The sequence below is a fragment of the Podarcis cretensis genome (genome assembly GCF_951804945.1).
Source record: "Podarcis cretensis genome assembly, chromosome: 14".
Classification (NCBI taxonomy): Eukaryota; Metazoa; Chordata; class Lepidosauria; order Squamata; family Lacertidae; genus Podarcis; species Podarcis cretensis.
The window spans coordinates 47,251,413-47,277,178 of record NC_137183.1 but is presented as its reverse complement, the minus strand read 5'-3'; the positions used below and the strand labels follow the sequence as shown (position 1 = coordinate 47,277,178).

General features: G+C 44.9%; 1 protein-coding gene across 5 annotated transcripts in view; it reads left to right on the top strand.

The window, feature by feature from the left end:
- The window catches only part of CLEC16A (C-type lectin domain containing 16A), a 98,258-nt gene that overhangs the window by 25,702 nt on the left and 46,790 nt on the right, over positions 1–25,766 (top strand). For all 5 annotated transcript variants that reach the window (XR_013833139.1, XM_079953710.1, XM_079953711.1 and 2 more), the window contains exons 9-18: positions 514–627; positions 7,482–7,692; positions 8,540–8,645; positions 9,147–9,247; positions 12,175–12,297; positions 14,728–14,837; positions 16,125–16,169; positions 17,143–17,193; positions 17,706–17,834; positions 20,760–20,880. Coding sequence is in view for 4 of the 5 variants with exons in the window: in XM_079953710.1 (XP_079809836.1) it covers positions 514–627; positions 7,482–7,692; positions 8,540–8,645; positions 9,147–9,247; positions 12,175–12,297; positions 14,728–14,837; positions 16,125–16,169; positions 17,143–17,193; positions 17,706–17,834; positions 20,760–20,880 (1,111 nt within the window). In the remaining variant the exon portion in view is untranslated. The remainder of the gene's footprint in view (positions 1–513; positions 628–7,481; positions 7,693–8,539; positions 8,646–9,146; positions 9,248–12,174; positions 12,298–14,727; positions 14,838–16,124; positions 16,170–17,142; positions 17,194–17,705; positions 17,835–20,759; positions 20,881–25,766) is intronic.

Sequence of the window (25,766 nt, the reverse complement as noted above, 5' to 3'; positions counted from 1 at the left end):
CCGAAATGTGTACTTCATGTGTGTTGCTTAACTTTAGTTTTCATTCAGTTTTTTTGTGGGCGTCTTTCTGCTGTTGTGTGTTATTTAAGTATAGGTTCTTGTTTATGTATATATATGAATGAATATATATATGATTCATGAAACCCCCAACCCACTTTAATGGAAAGCTACCACCTTGCCAATAAGACTTCTCCTGGTGTGCTAGCCTTCCACTGCAGGGGATTCTTGATTTGGAGAAGCCTTCAAATATGTGACACTTCTCTCCCTGCCCTCTCTCTCAAAAAAAAAAAAAAAAGGTGGCGGGAGAGTAAATCTGCAACCCGGCACAGCTCTGTCCCAGGACTTCATAGTGCTCTTTTTCCATATTGGAATTGGCACCCCAAAAAATGGATCTTGAGGGGAGTGATAGTGGCCACCCAGACATGTTGTCAGAAAGCTGCTTGGGGTCCTGTGAGCAGCAGTTTCTTTGTAGGTTCCATCCTGACATTCTGCTTTTCTGCTGCCTCATCCCAGGTTTTCCTGATCATACATCATGCGCCTCTGGTCAATTCCCTGGCCGAAGTTATTCTCAACGGAGACCTGTCGGTGTTTTTTTCAAAAGCTGAGCAAGACATCCAGAAGAGTTCAGTAAGTGAAAGGAGCATGTGCGCCTTTGCACCCACAACCTCAGGGGGCCCTGGGTCAGGGTTTGTAAACCTGTTTTTGTTTAGCAAGAATCTGAGCGTGCGAGGGGGCTGCTTAATTTTTGCAGCTTGTGGTATGTAACAGGTGACCAGGCCGCTTGCGTTTGGCAGACCTTGTTCTGTTTAAAAAAAAGAGAGAAGGGGAGAAATGTTGTGAGAATGTTGACCTGATCTTGTATGTGAACTAAAATATTAAAAGGAGATATCTGTTACACATGAAAACAATCTTGTCTTCGCAGCACATTGCCTCATGCTACGTCTCGCCCATTTTTCTTCAAGTGGCTTCTGTTACTAGGAAATCTGTGGTCAGAAGCTTGTGGCCTTTTTCTGCTGCAGCAGTTTTACTTCCACCAAAGCTGTTTTGCAGAATTTTCTCGGGCTTGAGGTTTTTTGTTTTAATTTATTTATTTTGAACTGCGTCTGTGTGTGGTTGGGGAAGGTGGAGGTTACGCAGGACTAAACATTGTCTTCTTCTTTTTTTAAAAAAAATAGTTTTTCTATGTAAATGTAACCGTTCAGAAAACCGAAATGTTCTATTGCTAATTCTGGATGTCCGTTTCCTATCAGGAGACGAGAGAAGAAAATGAAAAAAGATGTGCCCTGTACCTGCTTCACAATCTGGGAACTATATTTTGCACTGAGCAGCGTTTGTTAAGTAGGGCAGCGGAGCCCATCGGCCTCAGCCAGCACAGTCTGGAAGGTGCTGAGTTGGCTAGGACTGCAGTACAGCCTTCATTTAGCAAAACAGAAAGTGGGCTTGCTGCTGTAGGACAGCGAGTGGGAATGGTGTGAAGTTGGACTATTAAGCACAGGGCTTCAATAAAGTCCTTCACTCATTTCTCTGATATATATTTTCTGTATATCCTGGTGCATAATTGGAAGGGGTGAAGCTATGGCCCTGCAGAGACAATTGATGGAGCCCAGGGATGTCTAACAGGTCGATCGCAATCTACCAGTTGATCCCTGGGAGGTTTTGGTAGATCGCGGTCGATTGTTGGCTCCTCCATCCGGCCTCTCCCCGCCCTCTAGATCGCTATACCGGAAGATGTAGTTCTTGCTGCGAGGCTCACTGTTTCATTAATGATCTCTTAGTAAACACCTTTTATTTATTTATTTATTTATTCCTTCGCGCTGATCCCCCTAAATACGGAATTTCCCTCTCTAAAAAAAGTTTAACAACTCTGACCTGAACCCCCCCCCCAAAAAAAATGTTCCTCTGTAAAAAAAAGCTCAACAACTTAGACCTGAGTAGTTGGAGATCTACTGCCAGTTTTTAATTGTGTGAGTAGATCGCAGTCTCTTGGAAGTTGGCTGTCTCTGATGTATCCCATTTGCTGCATATTACTGCAGTTACACTCAGTACTGTGTGGGCGCCTTTGAAGATGACTCAGAAACTTCAGCTGGTCTTTGGGGCCACCCCCAGATTGTTCACTGGAGGCTCAGGTGGCTGAGAGTTCCTCTTTCCAGATCTGGACCCTTTTGCACAGAGATGGCTTGGCCTCTGTTTTCAATGATCATGTAGTATCCAGAATGGATTGTTGCAATGTACTTATGCACTCTACGTGGGGCTGCCCTTGAAGGTGACTCGGTGGTCAAAAATGCTGCAGCCAGATTGCCAGCTACGGTTCCATTTAGAACCCACATAATCCCCATTTTAAAACAGCTGTAATGCTTTCGAGTTAGTCCCTGGGACTATTTCAAGGTGCTCACATAATATTTAAAGCATGAAACGACATAGGCCCCAAATATCAGAAAGACCACCTCCTTTCCTACAGGCCCTGTTGGCTGTTAAGATCAATGGATGGGGACCTCTCAGCAGCTGCACTGTCCTCAGATGTTTGGTGTGTGTATGATCAAGCAGAGGGTATTTTTGGCAGGCCCTAAGATGTGCAACTCCCTCCACACTTGCACTGTATTCATTGAATACTGAAAATGCATCTCTTTACCTAGACCTCTTGTTACTTGAGCTGTATATTTGTAGGACCCGCCCTCTTTTTGTGATTGCAAGGGTTGAAGTTGGGGTAATTTACAATAACAACAGCAGATGCCCCCACCTCCCCCCAAAAGCTGTTTGCCTCCAAATAAGAGAAACTTGTCAGAAGAAAGAGTACAGCCCGGCTAATTTTGTGTTTGTGTGTGTTGTGAAACCTCTGCAGCAGGTGTGGGGAACCTCTGTCTCTCCAGATGTTGTTGGATTGCAGCTCCCTTCATCTCGATAACTTTTGACTGCTGGCTGGGGCTGAACTGAGCTGGAATGAAGCAACATCTGGAGGATGACTACTGTGCAGTTTTTGGCATTGATTCAGTGGGATGAAATGGACCCTTCCTCACTGTAAGAAAGCTTGCTGCAGCTACAGGGGGTGGAAAGGAGAGCAGAGAAGCAAGGAGCCAGCCCTGTCTTAATGAGAGTCTTCTGTTAGTGCGAAGGGAGTATGAGTGGCATTTACAAGCAAGGTGTCTGAGCAGCATAAGTAGCGGGCCGGGACATGAGAGGGAATGCGGAAAACAAGTACTGCATCTGTGTCTTCTTGGAGGTTTCTTCTTGAATCCTTTGTAGTGATAACAGTTTTGAGTCCAATGGTAGAATCATTTCAGTCCAGTATATCTGAAGGAGCGTCTCCACCCCCATCCTTCTACCTGGACACTGAGGTCCAGTACCGAGGTCCTTCACTGCGAGAAGCCAAGATACAGGGAACCAGGCAGAGGGCCTTCTCAGTAGTGGCACCTTCCCCGTGGAACCCCCTCCCACCAGATGTCAAAGAGAACAACAACTACCAGACTTTTAGAAGACATCTGAAGGCAGCCCTGTTTAGGGAAGCTTTTAATGTTTGATGCATGTATAAATAAGAAATTATTATTATTATTATTATTGTTATTATTATTATTATTATTATTATTATTATTATTATATTTTATTACTATTACTATTATTATTATTGTCATCTGGAAGCTGCCTTACACTGAGTCAGACCATTGGTCCTTCTGGCTCAGTATTATTTACATGCACAGGGTGTGGCTCTCCAGAGTTCTAGGCTAAAGTCTTTTACTTGGAGATGTGGTAGGATTGAACCTGGCAACTTTTGCATGCACCCTTCTTTCCCCCTGTTTTTTTACACTTCACAGGAGCAGCCTGAGAGCCACTATTTATCCCTATGAATAGATGCACACATTTTATTTCGTAGTAATTCGCATAGCTCAGTGGTAGAGCACGTTGGCGTGTAGAAAGCCCCATGTTCAACTCCAGTTAAGGAAATTTGGAGTAGCAATTTTATTTGTGATGCTGGAAAACCACTGCCAGTGAGATTGGGCAGCAGATGTCTGTAGAAAAAAACAGAACTCATGCATGCAACAACATTTTTTAAAAATTGCATATGTATTTCAGTCAGGTGGAAACTTGGTGAATTGCACCCACAACTAGCTCTTTATTTTTCTTCTTCAGAGCAGCAATAACTGTTTTCTGGTTTTGCTTGAAGTGTTCAGGTGTTACAGAGGAGCGTGCTTGCCTTGTTATGAGATGTTTCAGAAACCTGAGAAGTGTGTGTTCCCAGCAAGGGGAGGTGGCACGATGGGGTGGTCTCGTTGCCTTGCGGTTGTCTTGGGTCAGTGAGTCACGTGCCTTCACAATATACACCGCATGACGTGAGGCAGAAGTCACATTCGGCACTTACCTTCCTTCCTGTCAGAATGGTTTCCACTTGCTTCCTGCCCGAATCGGATGTGGCTGGTTCCTGCTGCTTTCTGCTTAGCCTACTTTCTCTCCTTCCTGTAACCTAGAGGTGGTACTTAGCTAGCATGGTTTGATTTCTTATTTTCCTAGCAGGCGTCCCAGCCCAAATGTTAAAAATGCATGTTTTGGTTATACAGTGGTACCTCGGGTTACAGACGCTTCAGGTTACAGACTCCGCTTACCCAGAAATAGTACCTCGGGTTAAGAACTTTGCTTCAGGATGAGAACAGAAATTGTGTGGTGGTGGCGCAGCAGTGGGAAGCCCCATTAGCTAAAGTGGTACCTCAGGTTAAGAACAGTTTCAGGTTAAGAACAGACCTCCGGAATGAATTAAGTTCTTAACCAAAGGTACCACTGCAATACACTATTCATTTTGTAGGCGGAATTCACACTTTGCTTGAAGCAAAACACAGCCGTGGTTAAGGGGAAACGCCAGCTGCATTTGAACATCATGCTAAACTGCAGATAGGAGGAGGTAGTCAGCTGTATTTAGCTTTGCTTTCTGGCTGGTTTCGAAACAAGCCAACTTCAAACCATGGGCTGTGAAACTGGTTTGTTAAACTGGCCTAACTTAACCACAATCCCCAGTCTGGACCATCTAACAAGCTGAGACTCACAGAAAGTAAAGCTAAGTGCTCATCAGGGATGGGGAGCACGTGAGCCCAGGGGTAAGGCTATCAGTAGCTACTAGCCACAATGGCTATGTTTTACCCCCAGTGTTGGAGGCTGTGTATCTCTGAATACCAGTTACTCCTTTAGATGTTGAATGGAATGAAGCAATGGGCTAACCCTTACTTGACTCCATGCTTCAGGTAGGGAGCGAGTTGCCTAAGTGCTATCACACCTCGCTGTTTTGGACTAGGAAACCTTTTATGGTTCCAGTTGAAGTTCTAGACACAGGATGTTTCCAGATGAGCTGTTCATTGAGCATTCATTCTGATGTGCTTGCAGGGCGGCTAGATGACGTTGTGTTAGAGTTATGGCACATTTCCCAGTGCATTTTTCTTTTTCTTTTTTTAATAATATTTATTAAAGTTTCCAGAATAAAAAAAGGAAAGATAGAAAAAAGAAAAGAATAAAGTTTACACTTAATTTCGTTGACATCTTTCCCGGACTTCCCCCCCCTCCCCCTCTTGTATTCCCATTCCATAAAATTAATTCCACAAATTCTTACCCCAAATTTTAAAACCTTATTATAATTATAAATAACCCATTTATTCAAAAGTAATTTATCTTATTTAACCATTTCTCCTTATAATTTTTATGCTTCCCTAAGCTCGACCCCAATTCCCTTCCACGAATTCCCATATTTTCATAGAACAAGAAAAAATAAAAGAAATAAAAGAAATAAAAGAAATAAAAGAAAAGAAAAGAAAGAAAAAATTTTACAGCCTTTGGATTCCAAATCTCCCTCCCCCTTTTCCCAGTTCCGATCCCCAAAGTTCATCCATCTGTCTACTGCCAAACTGGAGAACCCACGTCCATGTCTCAGTTCCACTTTGCCGTCTTTTGATAGCTTTTGGTTTCAGAAAGTCCAATCTTGGAGAAACTCTCAGAAAAGGTCATTCTTCTTCCATCCAGACCTCTATGTTTAAGAGTATAACTCAAATTCTGTTTCTTGATCCTTTTAAAGTCTGGATGTCCCAAATGTTCCAACTTCGAGTTTAGTCCAGCTCTTATTCCTCAGGTTTCTTTTCCTGTTCTGCTGCAAAAACCTTCTAATTCAGAAACTTCTTGTTCTCCACAGAGGCTTTATTTATTCAGGAACATAAACTTACGTCAAGTCCCTTCCTTTCTTCAATAGATAAATCCATTGTCTAGAAACAATGGTAGAAACCTCTGTAGACAAAATAATGCTTTGTTTTTGCAGCTTTCCCAAGAGATAACAAATCCTGCTCAATTTCATAGTATTTTTCCACTTGCTGCTACTGTTGCAATGTCCCAACCTCCCTCTAGAGGGAATATGGTAACTTAATTTCTTTCCAGATCAGACCCAAAAGTCAAATAACTTGTTGCCTTTATTTCCAATAATTTATGTCCAAATTGTAACAAATCTAACCAGCAAAGCCATCGTAACAAAGTTCTCTTTTATTTTCCTGCTTTGACAGCTACTTTGACAGCTGTCAAAGTTTCTGTGTCTCTTCGCCAGTCTCTCATGACGGATCGCTCCCGGTTCCCGGGGGAGTTGCATTTTAGTTCTCACAAACCAATCTTCTCCTCCAGCACAATTATTGTAATTTCCCTTCGTGAAATTAAATTTTTTCAAATAAACAAGTTCATCTCTCGATCTTAGTTGTCAAATCCTTGCGTTAAGACATCTACAACGGGGGGGGGGGGGCGGACTTCCTTTTTGCACCTCCCCCGCTCGCTCCAAATTCATAAATCAAAATTTTCCTTTTAAGTCCGATAAATTTACTCACGGGTTGTTCTTTTTAATCCAAATCCAAAATTTTCCAAAGAAGAAGTCGTTGCTCTCCGCCGAATGGCATGCGGGTTCGCTGGGCAGGGGAAGCAGTGGACTCATAGCACCACACACATCCCCCCCCCCGTCACCCGCTCCGCAGCCTTTAAAATGGCTCCTTCGCGGGTCGGGGGGCGCAAACGGTGCCCGCCGAGTCACCAAGTCCATGGGCATCACCACCCATGGTTTTTGAGGGTCCCCGCGTCGCCAGCGCGGCAGGACCCAACCCCTACCCAGCAGGTTCCCTCTGGAGCTCGGAGGGAGTCCGCCATTCGGCGATGGCGCCGACCCGGAAGTCCCATTTCCCAGTGCATTTTTCTGTAACTTTCCCTATCACACAAGTCTGATATTTAGGGGAAGCAGGTTTGTTGCTCAAAACCTCCCCATCAGCTCTTAAGCATTCCACCTGAATTTGCTGGTATGTGATTGAACTCCACCCAGAAATAATGGCAGCCTGGATGTGTCCACAGTGCTAATTCTGGCATGGTAATGGTTTTCCCCAAGCCGAAGTTGGGCCGCTTACATGTTGCTGTGTGGCTCTGTAAGGAAACACCTGGAGTTTCTTTGCCCCCTGCTAAAGAGTAACGCTTACCTTTGTCAAACATTTTAGCTCAAGACTGGTATCAGATGCTTCATTAAACCTACGGAGACCTTAGAGAGATCCCTGGAAATTAATAAGCATAAGGGCAAGAAGAGGCTGCAGAAGAGGCCTAATTATAAGAATGTTGGAGAGGATGAAGAGGAAGAGAGGGGGCCAGAAGACACCCAAGAAGGCACAGAGGGCCTGTCCAAAGGCATCAAGCCCACGGGGGAGAGCGAAGGTAAGCATGCCAGTAAATGAAAACCACAACCAGTAATTCACCAGTTCCTACTGGGGGTTTATCTTGTGCACATTGGAGATACATTGTGTGGCTTGATTTGCAATGGGTGATTCTCATTTGGAGAACAGAACTTGTTTCCCACACTTGGTTAATTCTGGGTTTGTTAACTCCCTATTATTTTGTCTCATGACCTAAATACTGTCAGTTGACCCTAATAAAGGGAATGTGCCTTGGTAGCTCAGTTGGTAGAGCATATGGCTTTTAATCTCAAGGTTGTGGGTTCAAGCCCCATGTTGGGTAAAAGATTCCTGCATTGCAGGAAGATGCCCCTTGTGGTCCCTTCCAATTCTATGACGGATTGCCTTGTGACCAATGCTCAATATGGAATTCTGCCTCAAGCACCCTATGTTTATTGCTTGTAACACTTTTGTGAATCATCTGAGTTGGAACACTCTCTTGCAGAGCTATAAAAGGTAACATACAATTCACCTTTTGTTCTCTGTACCTCTATGTAAGATGAAGTGACGTTGTACATGGTCTACTTTCCTTCTGTCTACCCCTCCTCTCTTTTATTAAAAAAACCTAGAATCCCTGTGAGCCATCATCATGTGTTAAGTTTATAAATCAGTAGTTAATAGGACCTCTTCACTGTTAAGATGTAACAACCCTGTTCTTAAGTGATCCTGAGTGCTCTTTCTTAAGAAAAGCATTATCAGACCAGACCAGCAGCCTTTGCAAGAATTCCAATGGGCAATAGATAAGCCATTAACTTCTGACTACCCCTGCACCCTCTAACAAGTACAGTCTCCCTAGAAATGTTTCTAAATGAGCTGCTGTTTCTCCACAGAAATTGAGATGGTCATCATGGACCGATGCCAGTTGTCTGTCACTGAGCAAAACATCACGGATGAGGAAAAGAGCGCAGCCGCTTCCGAAATGTCAAACTGGAACAGGTACGGAGGGAGATTTGGCACTGTCAGCCAAGCTCCTACTTGAACACTAGGTTCTCCAAATGATGCTGGGATGCCCAGCTTCCACCATCTCTCACTCTGGGCCATTCTGGCTGGGGCTGATGGGAGTCGGAGTACCACTTGTAATTATCGTTCCTGCTTTTCCTCCCTCTGCCAAGCCGCTATTTTAGCTAGTGCTGCAGCTGAAGGCCAACTTGAGGCCCACGTAATGTCCAGCACACCTTCTAGTTTGAAGTGCTGCCTCTTGCATTTAAGCAGCCTGGTGGTGTTAAGCGACGCTCCTGAGTCTCTGAATGGAGCAGTTCAGTCCCCTTCCTAGGAAATCTACGGAGTGGGGAACCTCTCCTCTCGCCCTTTGTAAAAGCATTGTGTACATTGGGGTGTGCTTTAGTTATAATTTGTAGGTGGTAGGGTCCTGATAAATGGCTGCTGGAGTGTTCCCCCCCCCAAAAAAAACCACACTCATCACCCCCTTTCTTCCAGGCCTTTCCTTGAGATGGTGTATAATGCCCTGGAATGTGCTGAATTTGATTACTACGCTCTCTTTGTGCTGTGCCTCCTGTACGCCATGTCTCATAACAAAGGTAAGATTGAGCCCAAGAGTGGGGTTTCAACTTCCATCAGCTCTTGCCAGCATGGCCAACCCTTGGGGTGTGATTGGAACTGTAGGCCAGCCTTTTCAGGTGTGTTGTAAAAAGCTCATGATCTGGGTTTGATCATGAAGAATTGGTCAAAGCTGGCACTTTGAATTGGACTTGGAAACTGATTGGCAGCCAGTGCAGTTGGGCCAGGATTGGTGTGAGATGCTCAACCCGTCTTGCCCCGGTGAGCAAGCTGGCCGCTGAATTCTGCACCAGCTGAAGTTTCTGAACCATCTTCAGAGGCAGCCCCACACTGCAGTTATCTAACCTCAATGTTACTAGAGCATAGGACAAGTTAGGCTATTCCTGTCCAGATAGGAGTGCAGTTGGGCCACCAGCCCAAGCTGATGGAAGGCACTCTGCACCGCTGAGGCCACCTGGGCCTTGAGGGACAGACAGCAAAGGATCCAGGAGCACTCCTGCCACTTTTTAGAGGGGGTGTAACCTCGCCACTAACAGTGCCTCAGCCTTATGTGAATTGAGCTTCAGTTTGTTGGCTCTCATCCAGTCCATTACCGAGGCAAGATAATGGTTCAGCATCTCCACTGCCACACCTGCAGGCGTAAAGGATAAGTAGAGCTGTGTGTCATCAGCATTTTGCAGACAATGTAGAGTGTCATGAACACCTGAAACTGTTGAGTCAAACCCATGGATCCATCTATCTCAGTACTCTCTAGGCCAGTAATAGAGAGTCTGTGGCCCTCTAAATGCCTTTGGACTTCCAAATGCTCACCAGGCACAGCCAGTATGCTCTGTGGCCAAGGATGAAGGGAGTTGTAGTCCCCACAACACTAAAAGTATCACAGGTTCTCCATTCTGGGTCTGGCGGCTTCTCTTTGAGAGGTCTTTTACTCCTCAATCACAACCTGAGATCCTTTTTTATTGGAGACATCTGCTGTGGAACCACAGGGTTGGCTTCCTTGGGGGACGCTTGTTGGAATCTATCTTCTGTCACAAGGCTTTGGCCATGGTGGGGCTAATGAAAGCTGGGATCCAAAAATCAGCCAGCAAAACACATGTCCTCTGAGCTGTGTATTGTCCTCCACAGATGGGGAGGGGCAGGCTTGATCTAATCCAGACTTTAGCTTTAGAATTCATGGTAAGTCCCCAGCTTTTGTGTGGTGAAGAGTGGTTTTGTGTGTATATTGGATTTTAAAAATCCCTGGGAATCTATGACATAATCTGTTCTTGCTTACATTTTCCCCATGGATATTATTTACAGAGTATCGTGGTAGTTGAACTGCAGAAAAAACAGTAGAATTTTCAGAACAGTGTAATACTCTTTTCTTGTGGGTGACCCTCTCCTGATTTTTATTTAAATAAACATATGTATAAAACATCAGTTTCACTTCATAGGTGTTCTTAAGATTGGAGCAGCCAGTCCCTCATTTGTGCAGTGTAGGTTGAAAATGATTTTACTGGCAATGCTTGGCCAGTTGAGTTCAGGATTGGTAGGCATTAAATGGAGAGGAGCAAATTGCCCTGCTTTCATGACGGAAAGATTTCTTTGGCTATGTATAACTACGACAACCAGCTTTTTGTGCACAGGGCTTAAATATTACAAAAGGTTCTTACCGTACCATGCATTGTCAAGCAAGGATGGCATTTTGAGACAGCCTCTTCTGAGAAATTGGCTTGCTGCGTTACAGGAACAGCTTGCTATATTATCTGGCTTTAAATTACTTGGAGGCACAAACAAGCCAGTAGTTCCTTCTCTCAGCTCCATTCCCCAAATTTGTGCATGCCTACGTGCTGTGCTGCAATGGTTGTCAAACTCTTTAGGTCTCAGGACTCAATTTTCACCCCAGCCTTCTGCACAACACCCCCTATCCCTGTTACATCTGTCTGTCTGTCTGTCTTCTGCTTCTTTCTCACTCAACTTTCCTGATCTGGTTCCAGCCTCCATCCCCATTTTTCTGTTTGCCCTCCCTTATCTTGTCACTTTAAAAATAGATAAATACAAGAAACAGTGCTTATGCCCCCAGCAGTGTTAGAAACTCAGATATATAAGCTAGGTGCCATATGGCTCCTTAAACTAGGGTTACAGTTGGCAAAACCGAATGTCTCTTTGCCATTTTGGGGCCACACTGCTCGAAAGTCGTATTTTTCAAGGTGACTTTTTGGCTTCTGAAATTTGGCTTCTGTTTGTGCAGATAAAATATAACAGGTAGGATTCTACAGTCAAGATCCAAGGATCCCCTGGTATGCACCTCCAGATGGTGGAGACGTCAGGCGCCATCCTGGTGCCCGCACATTGTCACTTGGTCGCAAGTGGCCGATAGGCAGGTGCAGAATGTGCAGAGATATTCTTTAGGGTTTGTTGCTGGGATCAAGGCTTAGTTTGGGGGGATGTGTTATCATTGCTGTTATCTGGCTTACTAAAAGACCACCTTGGCGGGGGACAGGTGAGGCCTGATCCACTCATTCTCCTTTTAAAAATAGTTGCGGACCAGGCAGTGCCCATCAAGGCAGTTTCGTAACCCCGGCAGTGGCTACCAAGGTTGTTATCAAGATTTTCCTTTGGTCTTATCAACCCTGCAAAATCAGGGATTGGAAGCATCAAGAAAGCGTGTAAACTAAACATCCCAGGGAGATCTCCGGTGCAGTTGGGTGGTGGAATTGGTGATGTTGATCAGGGCATTTCCTGCCTCTAAAGACTTATGGGGAGCACTGGGAAGATTTCAATTGCTTTTATCTTTTTGTTTCTCACTGCCTCCTCGTCTTTCAAAATCTGTGTGTGGGTAACTTGGGAAACTGGTGCTTTCCCAAGGCCTGGCTGCCTTTCTTAATTACTGGCTTCTTGGTTCCTTGGAAGTGTGCTTTGGCAAACTGTCACATAGCTGCAATAAACACTTTTTCTGTCTTCAAAGGAATCGAGCCAGTCACGCTGGAGAGAATTCAGCTCTCGGCACTGGATGCTGAGGAGAAGACCTCGTACAATCACGTGCTCGCTGAGAGGCTCATCAGGATAATGAACTATGCCGCTCAGCCAGGTAGAGGGTTTTTGTCAATCTTCTTTTTTGTACTAACAAGTGCTGAAACCAAGAGTATGCAAAGCACCCTCCTTTGTGGACCAGAAGGGCTTTTGCTATAGGGTAGCCATTGCTGCCCTATTGCCATCCAGGCATTTTAGAACTACAACTCTCAGCAGGTTGGCAAAGACTCCTGTAGGACAAATTTACACGCCTAGAGCCTGCTTTGCTTTCAAGACAGGAATTCGGAAGCTGTGTTTGACGCTGGAAGCATGAAGCAGCAAGCCAACGCCAAATCATCTTCAAACAATGACCATAGCTCACATCAGCAGTAGCAGAGAACAAGAAGTCATTGACTCTCAGCCTCTTGAGGGAATGTAAAGAGATCAGTTGTTTAACAGAGGATGTTGCGGGCAGAATCCTACCAGAGCTCAAGGGGAGCAATTCCAGATACTGTGCAGCCACTTACAGCAAACGTCTCATTACTTCTCCAAGTCCTGTATTGAGCAAGAAAGAATTTGGAATAGGCGGCAATGCTGACATCCCAGATCCTTTCTTCCTTGCGTCTTTTCAACGAGGCGTTTGCTATCTGCTGCCAAAGCAGAAAACAATTATGCAAAAGAAAAGATATTGCAAGTTCAGCAAATTTGCATAATTTATACAGGCATGCGATTTATACAGCTTTGAGATTGTTGTTAACAGCATGGACCACACCAGAGGTTGGGGAGGGGTAAGCTGCTGCACTCCAACTATTTCCATACTCCAGCTGCCTTTATCCCCAGCCAGTGTGGCCAATGATCAGCAGCTGGAGGGCCAGGGGGTAGCTGCCCCTGCAATACGCAAAGCACAGGTTATGGGACTGTCTAGGCAGGTGATGAATCTAACCCCGAGCCTTGATATTCAGCATGGACATGAGATTCTCTCTCCCCTCTGCCAGGGAAGCTTCTAACTTTCATCGCATGGGGGAGTTCTGATCTCATGCCCTTCCAATTAGGTCATGAAAGGCTGACCTGGTTCACATGTAACACTAAACCAAACCATGGCTTAGTGGGAACATGTGGTGGGCGGTTCATCTTGCCCCAGACAAACTCTGAGCTGTAACCAAAGGTTTTTGCCTTTCTGGCTTACAGCTCCGTGGTTTGCTTGGAAGAGAGACAAACCACGAGCCTGTCAAGCCAGCCCACGGCTTAGATTGCTGCAGTGCACCAGCAGAAGGACTGGAGGAGGAGCAAAGCCGCCGTGATCTCCTCTCTGGGAGCCTGCTTATTCATGTGTTTGCGTGGTTTGGCCTAGCATTACGTGGGAACTGAACCGTAGCCCTTTTGATATGCCCAGGTATCTCAGTGCTTTTCACTTGCGTTTGTAACCTGCTGCCTTACTGTCTCAACTGCTGCTCTTTTACTTCCGTTAAAAATGGTTGAGAACGGCAAGGGGCAATATAAAATATTTAAATAATTGAAGTAAACCCCTGTTGTTAATAATAATGACAACAACATTATTTGGCTAAAAGAGGCTCTCGGAGCTGCTCATAAATATCTGTGACAGTCCCAATCCCAACCATCAGGTTCATGGTCTTAGGAGATACAGTCAAACCTCGGTTAATCCGTTCCGGAAGCCCGTTCAGCTTCCAAAAAGTTCAACAACCAATTGGTTGCAGGAGCTTCCTGCACTCAAACAAAAGCCCCGTCAGACGTTTGGCTTCCGAAAAACATTCAAAAACCGGAGCATTTACTTCCAGGTTTTTGGTATTTCAGGAGCCGAAACATTCCAAAATGGAGCCGTTCGAGAACCTAGGTTTGACTGTACAGTGGAACCTCTGTTTTCAAGCACCTCGGAAGCCAAACAATTCAGAACCCGAACGCTGAAAACCCAGAAGTAATTGCTTCCGTTTTCAAAAGTCTCTTGGAAGTCAAACAGCTTCTGAGGCACGTTTTTCATATCCCCCCCCCCATTGACTTTGCAGCCAGCCCTTTGATCCTTGGTTTTCTAATGTCTTGGAAGTCAAACAGCCTTCTGGAACAGAAAACCAAGGTTCCACTGTACAAAGGGGGGGGCGGGGGGGAGAGAGATGAGAGGGGAGAATGCGAAGGTGGAGTTAAAAGTTCTTAGTTGTAATGGTCTCAGTGAATCATTCTGTTAATCTGTAGAGAGCGTGGCTGCTTTGGCCAAATTGTGGGTTTGGGTTTTGTTTGGACTAAGCTGGATGGGCTCCCACTCTACTGCAGAAGAGAAACAACAGTTCTTTCCCAGTTCTTTTCCATGCTCCAGTGTTTGTTTGAGTGCAAGAAGTGTATTGCATTTTGTGCTCAAAACATGCCACAGTGCTGAGATACTTGAATTTGACTAGTGGTGCTAAAGCGCTGGCCCGTAAAGCTGAGACGTCAGCAACTTGGTCTCAACAATCTCTAACTTTTTCCTGCCCTCCCTCCCCCCCCCCCGCCCAACATACAGATGGGAAAATTCGCCTGGCTACATTGGAACTTGGCTGCTTGCTACTGAAGCAGTTGGTGATGTCCAAACATGGTAGAATTATAAAGGATGTTCACCTTGCCTGTTTGGAGGTGAGTGTTTGCGGGGTTTGGACACCTTTTTCCTCTTAACTGCTGGTATGTAAGTGTAAAAATTTCTCTGATTGCTAACAGTCCATCTTTACGAGTAGAACCCTGTCAAGGCAGAACGCATAGTAAAAAGATGAAATGAAATTTCCAGAATACGTTCATTTTTTAAAAAATCTAAGACTTTTTTTGTTTTTGCTAGCTGTTCTCTAAACCAGTGTCTGGTTGGGCTGGAATCCATGCCTTAGTACAAGCAGAACTGAGAGCAAAGAGTTAGGAGTCGAAGAAACTGCTACAGCTCTGTCGCCAGGGTGTGCCGAATCTGACTGCTTTGTTCCACATCATTCCATTGGTCTTTCTGGTCTCATCATGGTCTTGGGAAGGGATGGGGTAATTTCCCAGTCCTGGGAAAATTTAATCAGTGATGCTAGGGATTGAGCCTGGGACTTACCGTATTTTTCGCCCCATAGTACACACCGGCCCATAGGACGCACCAAGTTTTTTGGGGAGGAAATAAAGAAAAAAAATACATTTCCCCCCCCGGCACTTGTGCGCAGCGCGCCTCCCCGCTGTCCCCGGAGCTTGCGGGGCAGGCAGTGGAGAGAAGCGCTCTTCTCCCCGCTGCCCGCCTGCAGACCAGGTCCGGGGACAGCGGGAAGACGCTGAGCAGCGCGCCCCGGGCTTCGGGCAGATATCTGCAAGCCTGGGGAGCCCGGCAGGAGTTCCCACCGGGCTCCCAAGGCTTGCGGATAGTAGCCTGTTCTGGGGGCTGGGGTCGGGGGAAGCTCAGGCTTCCCCCGCCCCAGCCCCACGCCTGGGGAGGAATTATAAAAAAAATTCTTTATTCCCCCCCCCCCCGCCAAAAAAAACTAGGTGCGCCCTATAGGGTGAAAAATACGGTACATGCAATTTCACTGATGCATGTGGTGCCTTGGAACGTAACCCCCACGTAAAGGTTGGGGGCTGAACACATTAGAACCTTTCTGAAGCAGTCTGGATTCTGCTCATCTCATCAGGTAGGGGTAGCTGACATGGCGCCCTCCATATCTTGTTGGACTCCAACTCTCGTCATCCCTGATCATTGGCTGCACCGCCTAGGGCTGATGGGAATTCCGCCCCCACCAAGTTTGCCACCCCTGCACTGGAGAGTACCGTGAGATGTCCTTCTCTTTCTTTTAACTGGCTTTCCAGGGGGGAAGCAATGGTATTGGGGAAAGACATTTGCTGCTTTTAAAGCCTTATTGAAAGCTGCCCGCCACAAAGTAGAACTGAGCCGTATCCTTTTCTTTCTAGGGCGCGAGAGAAGAAAGCGTTCACTTGGTGCGACGTTTTTATAAGGTACAGTGTTCTAACACTTTCCATGTTTCCCTAACCTCTGAATACAGGGGAAGATAGAGGGAGCCAGCAGGGAACCTTTTAAAGTACATGGTTGCCTTTTCGTAGCTTAATAAGAATAGAACCTAAGACATCACTTACTAGACAGGAATTACGTGGTGCTTTCACCAGACTCTGGTAAAACCAACATGGTAGACTCCTCTAGAAAATGTTGGACTACAACTCCCATCATTACTGGCTATCGGCCATGTTGCCTGGTGCTAATGGGAGCTGTAGTTCATCAGGGTCTACAGAGCACCATGATAGTTATCCCAGTCTAGACCAAGGGTGGGCAATTCTGAGGGCCAATGAGCCACGTATAGTCAACAACACCATCTCTGTAGCCTTTGAAGTCACCTCATGCTAGTAGAGTTGCTAGCAGGTTTCTACCATAAACTATACTGGTTTATGAGCACAAAACGGAAGTGCTGCCGCTGCCTTCAGCTAAGTTTTTCTGGCCCCCAAGACCCTACCTATTTTGGTGGCGGCGGCCAATGACTGGGGTCATTTTGCCACTGCTGCTGCCTTGCATGTGAGTCGACCCTTAGCTGACTTCCTATTTAAAGGTCTGGAAGTTTATAAACAGGAAGATCAGCAGAAACGGCCTCTTTGCCAGGCACTCAAGCCGTTTCATGGCGATGACCCATTTCCAAAGCTGTTTTGTTGAATTAAGGCCAGGTACCATGTTTTTCCACCAGAGGCAAATCAAGCAAGGCACCCGCCAGGCGTTTAGGAATCGCAGCCTTGACAGGAGGAGATAAACAGCTGGCAGCTTATCCAGATAAAGGGAAGCTGTAGCTTTTTTCATTCCTAGTTTGGTCAAAAGTGGTCCTTGAAGAGTGTAGGTAAGGTGGGAAGTTTTAAGACCATCGTATAATGAGAAGCAGAGGGAATGTTTATGGAGGGGCAAATGCATTCCTCTTGTTTCCTTTTAAAGGGCGAAGAAATTTTTCTGGATATGTTTGAAGATGAATACAGAAGCATGACTGTAAGTAATTCATGAGATGGCCGTGTGGATGGCAAAACGGAACGTTAACGTGTCTCATCTTAGAGTACCACACTTTAAAATAATAATAATCCAGAGGCTAAACCATAATTGTGTGTGGACACATGCAGAAATGTTAAAATACTCAGAACTCATAGATTTATAATGTGTGAGGTTATCAAGATTCCCCAACATTTGCTTATCATGGATAACAACGTCTTAGACAAGGCATGGAATATCAGCACAGTGGTAAATATGGCAAATTATCATTTGGTCTGACCTAACAGGCTTTACAAGATGGAAAAGTTCCATGTACACAATTTTTGGTTGTCTAACGTAGTATAGTTAGCTAGTTTTTAACTATTATTATTTTAATAGTTAGCTACATTTTAACTATTATTATTTTAACAACCTTTCCGCAGGAAGAGGGTGGGGAAATAGTATTAAAGGTACAGTTGATTTTAAGGTTGCGCTTGGGTTTATGTCACATGTTAAGTGTGAAATTCCTTTCCCAGCTTAAGCCCATGAATGTCGAGTACTTGATGATGGATGCCTCCATTCTGCTGCCGCCAACAGGAACCCCTCTCACTGGGATTGACTTTGTGAAGAGGCTGCCCTGCGGAGATGTGGAAAGAACGCGGAGGGTGAGGTTTTTTTAATTCAGTACATTTTTATCCCCCTTTCCCTCCCTCAAATGTGCTCAGAGGTGTGGTGTGTGCAGAAGCCTTCCCCAATCTGGTGCCCTTCAGGTGTCTGGGGCTGCAGTTCCCATCAGCCCAGGTGACTACTGTTTCGTAGAATTCTTCTTCATTGTGGTGGGAGGATATATAATTGCTTCATAAACCCATCTTATTTCGAATGAATATATGTAAATGAAAATATCAAATGCTGTGGAACAGTGCTCATGTAATAATGAAGAATTCTACGAAAGAGTAGTCAATATCCAGAATCACTTTTCAGTGTTGGGCATCATATTGGCTGAATACACAAAGCTTCACAGCTTATCTTTCATCGTACAAAGTCTGGTACCTCGCTTCATTTAAAGATTTTCAGAGACTTTTAGACTAAAGATTTCATTTTGGACTTGTTTGAAGGAATTCTATAAAAGATTTGAAGGAATTCTATAAAAGATTGTCTATTGAATATGTACATGGTCATCCTGTTGCCTAGACATTGCTGACGTTCTCTTTGCAACACAGGGGTTTGTTTGTCACCTCTGCTTTCCAGCCTATCCTCTTAAGAGCTGGCATAGGGCAGAAAGGACTGTGGCTGCACTGCCCTTGGCATCCTTTCTTCCTGTAGAAACTGCCATGGGGACAGGATCAAGGCAGCAAGCCTGTGTTCTCTTTCCCCCAGTAGTTTCGTTGTGTTTTTTGCAAGGCTTGGCTGGGAAAGAGCTAAGAGAGTGTTGGTAGCATTAGTCGCTGCCATGCCATGGAGTCCTGTTGATTAACCAGAAGGGAGAAAAGAAAGCCACACTTCTTACTCTCCTAGAAAGCCCCACATTTGCTACAAAATTTGGGAGCAACACATCCAGCTGTTCTGACATGGGTGTGTGTTGGGGTTGATGATTGCTGGCATTTGACTTCTTGGTGCAATCAGGCCCTAGATAAACAATAAGCCAGAGAGTTACAGAGGTGTCCTCACCACCTAGAGATCTTTAGAGAAGTCCCATGTTGCTCTTTGCACAACAGACAGGTTAAGCACACCATTTACATTTTCCAGTTGCTTCTTGACACCTCTCTGATAACATCGCCAGGATCTGGAGATGCTCTGAAAAAGAAAACTCTTCTGTTTGTCCTAGTAGGGTTTGTTTGTTTCTTAAGGTGTTTGCTGGATCAGCAAACCATGTTCTTCTGACTGTGAGGCTCCTGGTGAGCTGAACAACCTGTACTCAAATAACCTTCCGTTTGGAGCTCTAGCTAGGAAATTGATTTGTTTCATTTTCTGCAGAAAACACAATACCACATAGATGTGCTTGCTTCCGTTGTATTGATGGCACACTCCAGTTTAGGCCGCTTTCATCCTTTCAGCGTACATAGAATTGCTGTATCTTCGGGGAGGAAGAAATGAATTAGCGACAACATCTTTTTTTTCTTGTTGGTCTTGAGAACTTTCTTGGAAATACCAGCAATCAAGACGGCCTTTCTAAGCTCTTCTGTTTATTCTGCCTTGTCACTTCGAGACACAGGATGTATCTCTTATCTCGTTTGCTTGAACTTCTTGGAAAGCCAGGGACCCCTTTTCCTAGAACAGAACTTTGATTCCTTTTGAGGCACTTCTGATTAGCTAGCAGAGTTGTTTTCTGAAGTTCAGAAACACTTTTTTTCTTCTTCTGTGTGAGCCTTGGGCCAATCCATCCTGATTTCCAAAGCTAATGTGCTTATCTTTTAAAGCAGGGGAAGCTAGACCAGCTGTTTGAAGCTTTCTCCTTTAATCTGTCATCTCTCTGCAGAAACAAGTGGTGGTGGTTGCCTTCCTCTTCATGCCCAAATTTTGTTCTTAAAAACAAAGGTTGCATTCCAAGGATTCATTTCTATATATATATATTTGCATTTTGTCTATATAAAGCCACAAACCACTTCCTTCTTGTAGAGCCCTTTAGGGCTTATTGCTTTGACTAACACAGGTGAATGCTCCAGTTGCTCCCTTTCCTAAGTAAAAATGAGCCTGGTCGAGGTTATTCAGGCTGCATTTATGATGCGAGGCTTTCACCAGAAGGTTCTCGGAAACTAGAATTGGTTTCAAAGGCAACCGCCAGGCCTCTTAGCTGCAGAAAAAACAAGGTTCAATTAAAGAAAACAAACAAACAGGTTCACTGGCTGCCAATGAATTTCCAGGCCAGTTCTAGATACTGCTGTTGATTTTCAGAGCCCTATATATTATTTGGATACAGAATGCATAAAAAACTACACTCTCCTGCAAAAAAAATAGGGCACCTACTCTTAGTTAAAAACATTCCCTGGAGTCCCTGTATAGGGTCCCTTCAGCAGACCAAGTAAGCCTCCTTTTTGGCCAGATTTGGGTGATTATTTGCCTCCTCCTCTTCCACTGCTAGGGCTGCTAAAAAGAAATATTTATTTCCAGTAAAACAAAGCCAGAGTAAGGAGTGATTCTCCATTCTCCATTAGCCTTCAACTGACAGGGCCTTATCTAAGATGGGATAGCAGAAGCGCCCCATGATTCTTGTAAATATTAGAGGAGGAAAAAAACTGGGACAGATGGTAGTCAGGAATCCCGTTGCCCCCCATAGGTTGTACAGTGGCATTAAGATCTGTGTGCTATCAGCAAGCCCCACTTGCCTAGGGAACAACTGAAAGCTCATCCGATTGTTCCTCTGGAGCAACATCCTTACTTTGCCTCTCAAATGTATGATGTTGTATGATGTCAGGTGTGGGGCAGGCGGACTTGGTATGGGGGAAACAGTGGCCAAATTGCCCACAGGCCAGAGGTCTCCATCCTAATCTAAGCCAGGTTTTGGTTTTTTATTATTATTATTATTATTATTATTATTATTATTATTATTACCTTTAAAAAGAAAGAATCAGCTTTTTTCACTTGTGTTTCAGGCCATCAGAGTCTTCTTCATGATGCGGTCCCTGTCGCTGCACCTCCAGGATGAGCCAGAGACTCAGCTGCCGTTGACAAGGGAGGAGGACTTAATTAAAACCGATGACGTCCTAGACTTGAGTGAGTAAACAGTGGCACTTGGAATGAGGACAAAAGTGCATTCTCCAAATAAAGCCATTCAAAGCCTCAGGGGGAAAAAAACGAGGATTAACAAGACAGTGCTGAACTGGAATGCCTAGGCTTCTTGGTCCTGTTGGGGTTTGCTAACCCCCCCTTTTTTTTCACTCAAAAAGGGAGAGATGAGTTTTTGCAAGAATAACTTGAGTTCCCTGCTCTTCCAAAGACTGGGCCTTTGCAAAGCTGCCCACAATGCAGAATAAGATCCCTATGGTTTTCCTTTGTCCTGGAGAATGTTTGGAGCCTCCTAGATCAAGTGGTTGAGCTTAGAAGAGACTTGCAATTTTTTTTGGAGTGGGAACAAGTAAAGAATGTTGGGGGATCTCCACATCTCTTGACTCTTCTACTCCTAGTCTCCATCTCCCTCCAAGAGCTTCTGGAGGTGACCAGGTTGTTGAAGGCTGCCATATTATCATCCTGGCTGGCTAAGTTGGGTTCAGTGGTGATGCAAATGGCGAAGCAGTTCTTAAAGTGAGGGGTATCTGAGCTAGGAGAAGAGGGCTGGTTGCCCCTCACAAATTGGCAAGTTGGGGCATTTTTTATTTGTGAGGGTCTTTATCTTTGTTTTTGACGGGAGGGTTAAAAAAACCTGTTGCCAAAGTAACACTAACTGGAAGTCATGAATACCCAAAATAGCCATACGACATTCTGGTAATGCCCCGCTCTTTTGTTATGAAAATAAATTGCGTTTGCTGGGAAATCTAGAGTCCTTGTTTCCATCTTGGCACATGCAATACATATTAATAGAAAATGTCAGTCATATTTGGTATTTCAAAGAATTAATCTTACTGTAATGGCTGTTCTAGGCAGTTGAGCCTTAAGTCAATTCATCTGGCCCTCCCTTGGCCAGCGACATTGAACAAGCCCAGCTGCTCCAGCTCACTTGAATAAAACAGCGATGTAGTTGTGAGAGATCTCCGTTCCACCCGCCCCACTGCACAGGCTTCTGGAAGAGGCTTTGGTACTCCCAATCAAAATATCAGGATCTGTAGCAACAGTGAGCATGTGCTATTCCGAGATCAAAGTCTGCTGAAAGCTAAATTCCATGGGTGATGTTACTCGCACTCGGACGCCGACCCATTGAAATTAATGGATCTAGATAACATTGTATGGTAGATAACTTGAGACCAGATTATCTAAGGGGTCAGCTTGCCCCTTATAGCCCCGCTTGGCAACTGCACGGCTCAGATGGGGCACTGCTGAGAGTACTGCATGTCCCAGAGGTGTGCTTAGTCTGTACTAGAAATTGGTCTTTTATTGCTGTGGCTCCAGTCCCCTGGAATTGGTTACCAACTGGAATTAAACAGGTGCCCAGCATCGTGATGTTTGGATGCCTACTGAAGATGGTTTGTTTCACGTTTTTCCTGAGTCATGACCTACTTATTTATGAAATATGTTCTTTCAGGATACGTACCGTGGCAACCCGGAAGTAACAGAACGGGTTACTTCTGGGCTTAGCCGCTCGCACATGCACAGGTGCTCAGAATGACGTCATGCAGAGAAGCGGTGAATCGCGACCCGCGCAGACGTGGGTTGCGTTCTGCTCAGGTTGTGAATGGGGCTCCGGAACGGATCCCGTTCGCAACCAGAGGTACCACTGTACTAAGTGTAAATCCACAGGAATGGTTTCCTTGTTTTAAGAATTTGTATTCTTTGTATTTTATTTTTGCTGTACATCGTTTTGATGTCCTTTGACTTGTCAAGCAGTTCATAAACTTGTAAAATAAATAAATGTCAGTCCACTGATTTCAGAGGGCCTGCTCTTGAGTATGATTTTTATCACCCCATGCTAGGAATCGCTAGGAAAGGAATAGAAAATAAATGAAACAGCCAGTGTTTTAGTGCCCATATATAACATTATGTTGCAGCTACCTTTTGAAATACTGTGTACGATTCTTGTCACTGTCTCAAAAACGGCACCCTAGATTTTTTTTTTTTTAAGATATTTGAAATTATCTCAGGTGGTTGGTGAGGAAAAGGGAACATGTTTAGAAAAAGTGGATAGAGAAAAGTTTTTATCCTCTCTCAGAACACTAGAACTTATGAACATGCGAATGATGGAAGATTTAGGACAAATGAAGAAAGTCCTTCCTGCAGCACATAGTTAAGCTGTGGCACTCACTCTCACAGGAGACGGTGATTGCCACCAAGTTGGATGGCTTTAAAAGAGGGTTAGACAAATTCATGGAAGAGAGAGCTATCAATGGCTTCTACCCACGATGGCTCTGCTCTGCCTCAACAGTAAAAAGGTAAAGGGACCCCTGACCATTAAGTCCAGTCGTGGCCATCTCTGGGGTTGCGGCGCTCATCTTGCTTTATTGGCCGAGGGCGCCAGCGTACAGCTTCTGGGTCATGTGGCCAGCATGACTAAGCCACTTCTGGTGAACCAGAGCAGTGCACGGAAACACCGTTTACCTTCCCGCTGGAGTGGTACCTATTTATCTACTTGCACTTTGATGTGCTTTGAACTGCTAGGTTGGCAGGAGCAGGGACTAAGCAACGGGAGCTCACTCCGTGGCGGGGATTCAAACCGCCGACCTTCTGATCAGCAAGTCCTAGGCTCTGTGGTTTAACCCACAGCGCCACCCGCGTCCCACCTCTACAGTGGGAGGTAGTAAAGCTTCTGAATGCCAGGGGAGCGAGCTCTTCTGCTCCACTCCTGCTTGCAGGATATTTATAGAATTTTACATGGTGGAAATGAAGGATAAAGAAAGAATTTTCTCCCCTCCGTCTCTCATAATTCTAGAACGTAGGTTCCTCCATTTAAATGGACTGGCAGTAGATTTAGGAGAGAGGAAAGCACTTCTTCGCCCAACACAGGACGGATTCGTGGAATTTGCTACCACAAGATGTGGAAATGGGCATGAGTTTCTGCTGCAAAGGGAGCGCTGAAATGTGTTGGAGTCAACACTTTGTTTTGCGATGTGCTGACAACATCTGTGCACATCTGTTAGCACAAGACGTGGAGCATGACTGTGAAATTGCCGTTTGGAGAATAGGCAACGCATTGCCAATTAGATGTTATTTAGGGAAATGTCAAGGCTGAATTGACACCATTTCTTATGGTCCTAGGAATTGTGTGCATTTGAGTTTTTAGCCTTGGTTCTGTCAGGAAATGAACTCCCTGTGCAGAATTTAAGTAAGCAGCTTGTAAGCTAACGGGAAATGTGATTATAATCTATCTGTCGGGTATTTTATATGGGTGTTCTTAAAGCAAATCAAATTGCAATATTCTTTTTTGGCTTTCAAATGTAATGGTGTCGTCGTTTCCTGCATATTGATTGTTTGATTGGTACCTGCCTCCCCCTGCTTCATTGATGCAGTTTAATGTATATTCCTGTAACCTTCCTCTGTTTTTATAGAACAATCACAATTGAGCTATGAGGCATTAAAGTGCATTTCGCAGTTCAGTTTTCCAATGTCTCTTGTCTCAACGCACACAGTTCCTCAGCCCCCTGATATTTTTGCCATTGCAAAGATTAAATATCAGATTGGTCACTTTTCCTGGAAATTCACATTATTTATAGTCTGTGGAGACTAGCCATTTCCCCCCACAGAGATTTTGCTGTAGGTTTAGATAATGGGGTGGGGGGAGAGAGATGCTTTCATTGGTCTAGCCCGGACTTTACAACACTTTACATCACTTGGGGACCAGTTGGAGATGGAGGTTTTTCTGTGGCACCTCCTACTTGGGAGCTAGCATCCCCACCCAAAAGGCTGCTCCTATACATGCAGAGCATGTTTACAGTTGCTTGGAGCACCAGATGTCCCTTAACGAGGAACCAAAAACTATGTAATTTGGCCGGCTTACCCCTCCTTTCCAAGGAAATGGGTGTACACTTAGCTTGGTTGTATTGCAGAAGCTCAAACACATTATTTCAGTCAGTATGTAATGCACCTCTCCTTAATAGGAAGGGGACGCATCAAGACATTTTGGACTTTTCAGTTAAGAACAAAAGGCAAGTAAGAGGAGACGTGATCGAGATATATAAAAATATGCATGCTGTACAGAAACTGGACAGAGAAAAGCCTTCTTCCCTCCCTCCCGGTACTAGAATTTGTGGACATCCAGGGAAGGTGAACGTTGGAAGATTCGGGGCAGACAAAAGAAACTGCTTCTTTGCAAAACACGAGTTAAACTGTGAGCTTTGTTTCCACAAGTGGTAGTGCTAGTCCCCAAGGTGGATTGTTTTAAAAAGAGAACTAGACAAATTAATGGAGGGCAAGGATCTCAGTGGCTACTAGCCGTGATGGCTAGACTCTACCTCAACCATCAGAGGCAGCTAGACTCTGAATACCGGCGACTGGAAATCACAGCAGGGGAGAGTGCTGTTGTGCTCAGGTTGCGCTTGCTTCCAGGACAGCTAGGGTTGCTGTGTGTGGGTCTCTGCATGGGGCCTTAACACACAAGGGATTTATTCCCAGAAAAGCATCATTGCAGCCATCCACAACCTATTGTTCACCAAATATTGTTGGATTCCAAAGCCTATCAGCCCTAGCATGGCAAACTGTCAAGGGATTATGGGAGTAGTAACAATAATAATATATTCATATCCTGCCCATCTGGCTGGGTTTCCCCAACCACTCTGGGTGGCTCCCAACAGAATATTAAAAATATGATAAAACATCAAACATTTTAAAAGTCCCTATACAGGGCTGCCTTCAGATGTCTTATAAAAGTCAGATACTGTAGTTGTTGATTTCCTTGACATCTGATGGGAGCGTGTTCCATAGGGCGGGTGCCACTACCAAGAAGACCCTCCGCCTGGTTCCCTGTAACTTCGCTTCTCACAATGGGGGAACCGCCAGAAGGCCCTCGGAGCTGGACC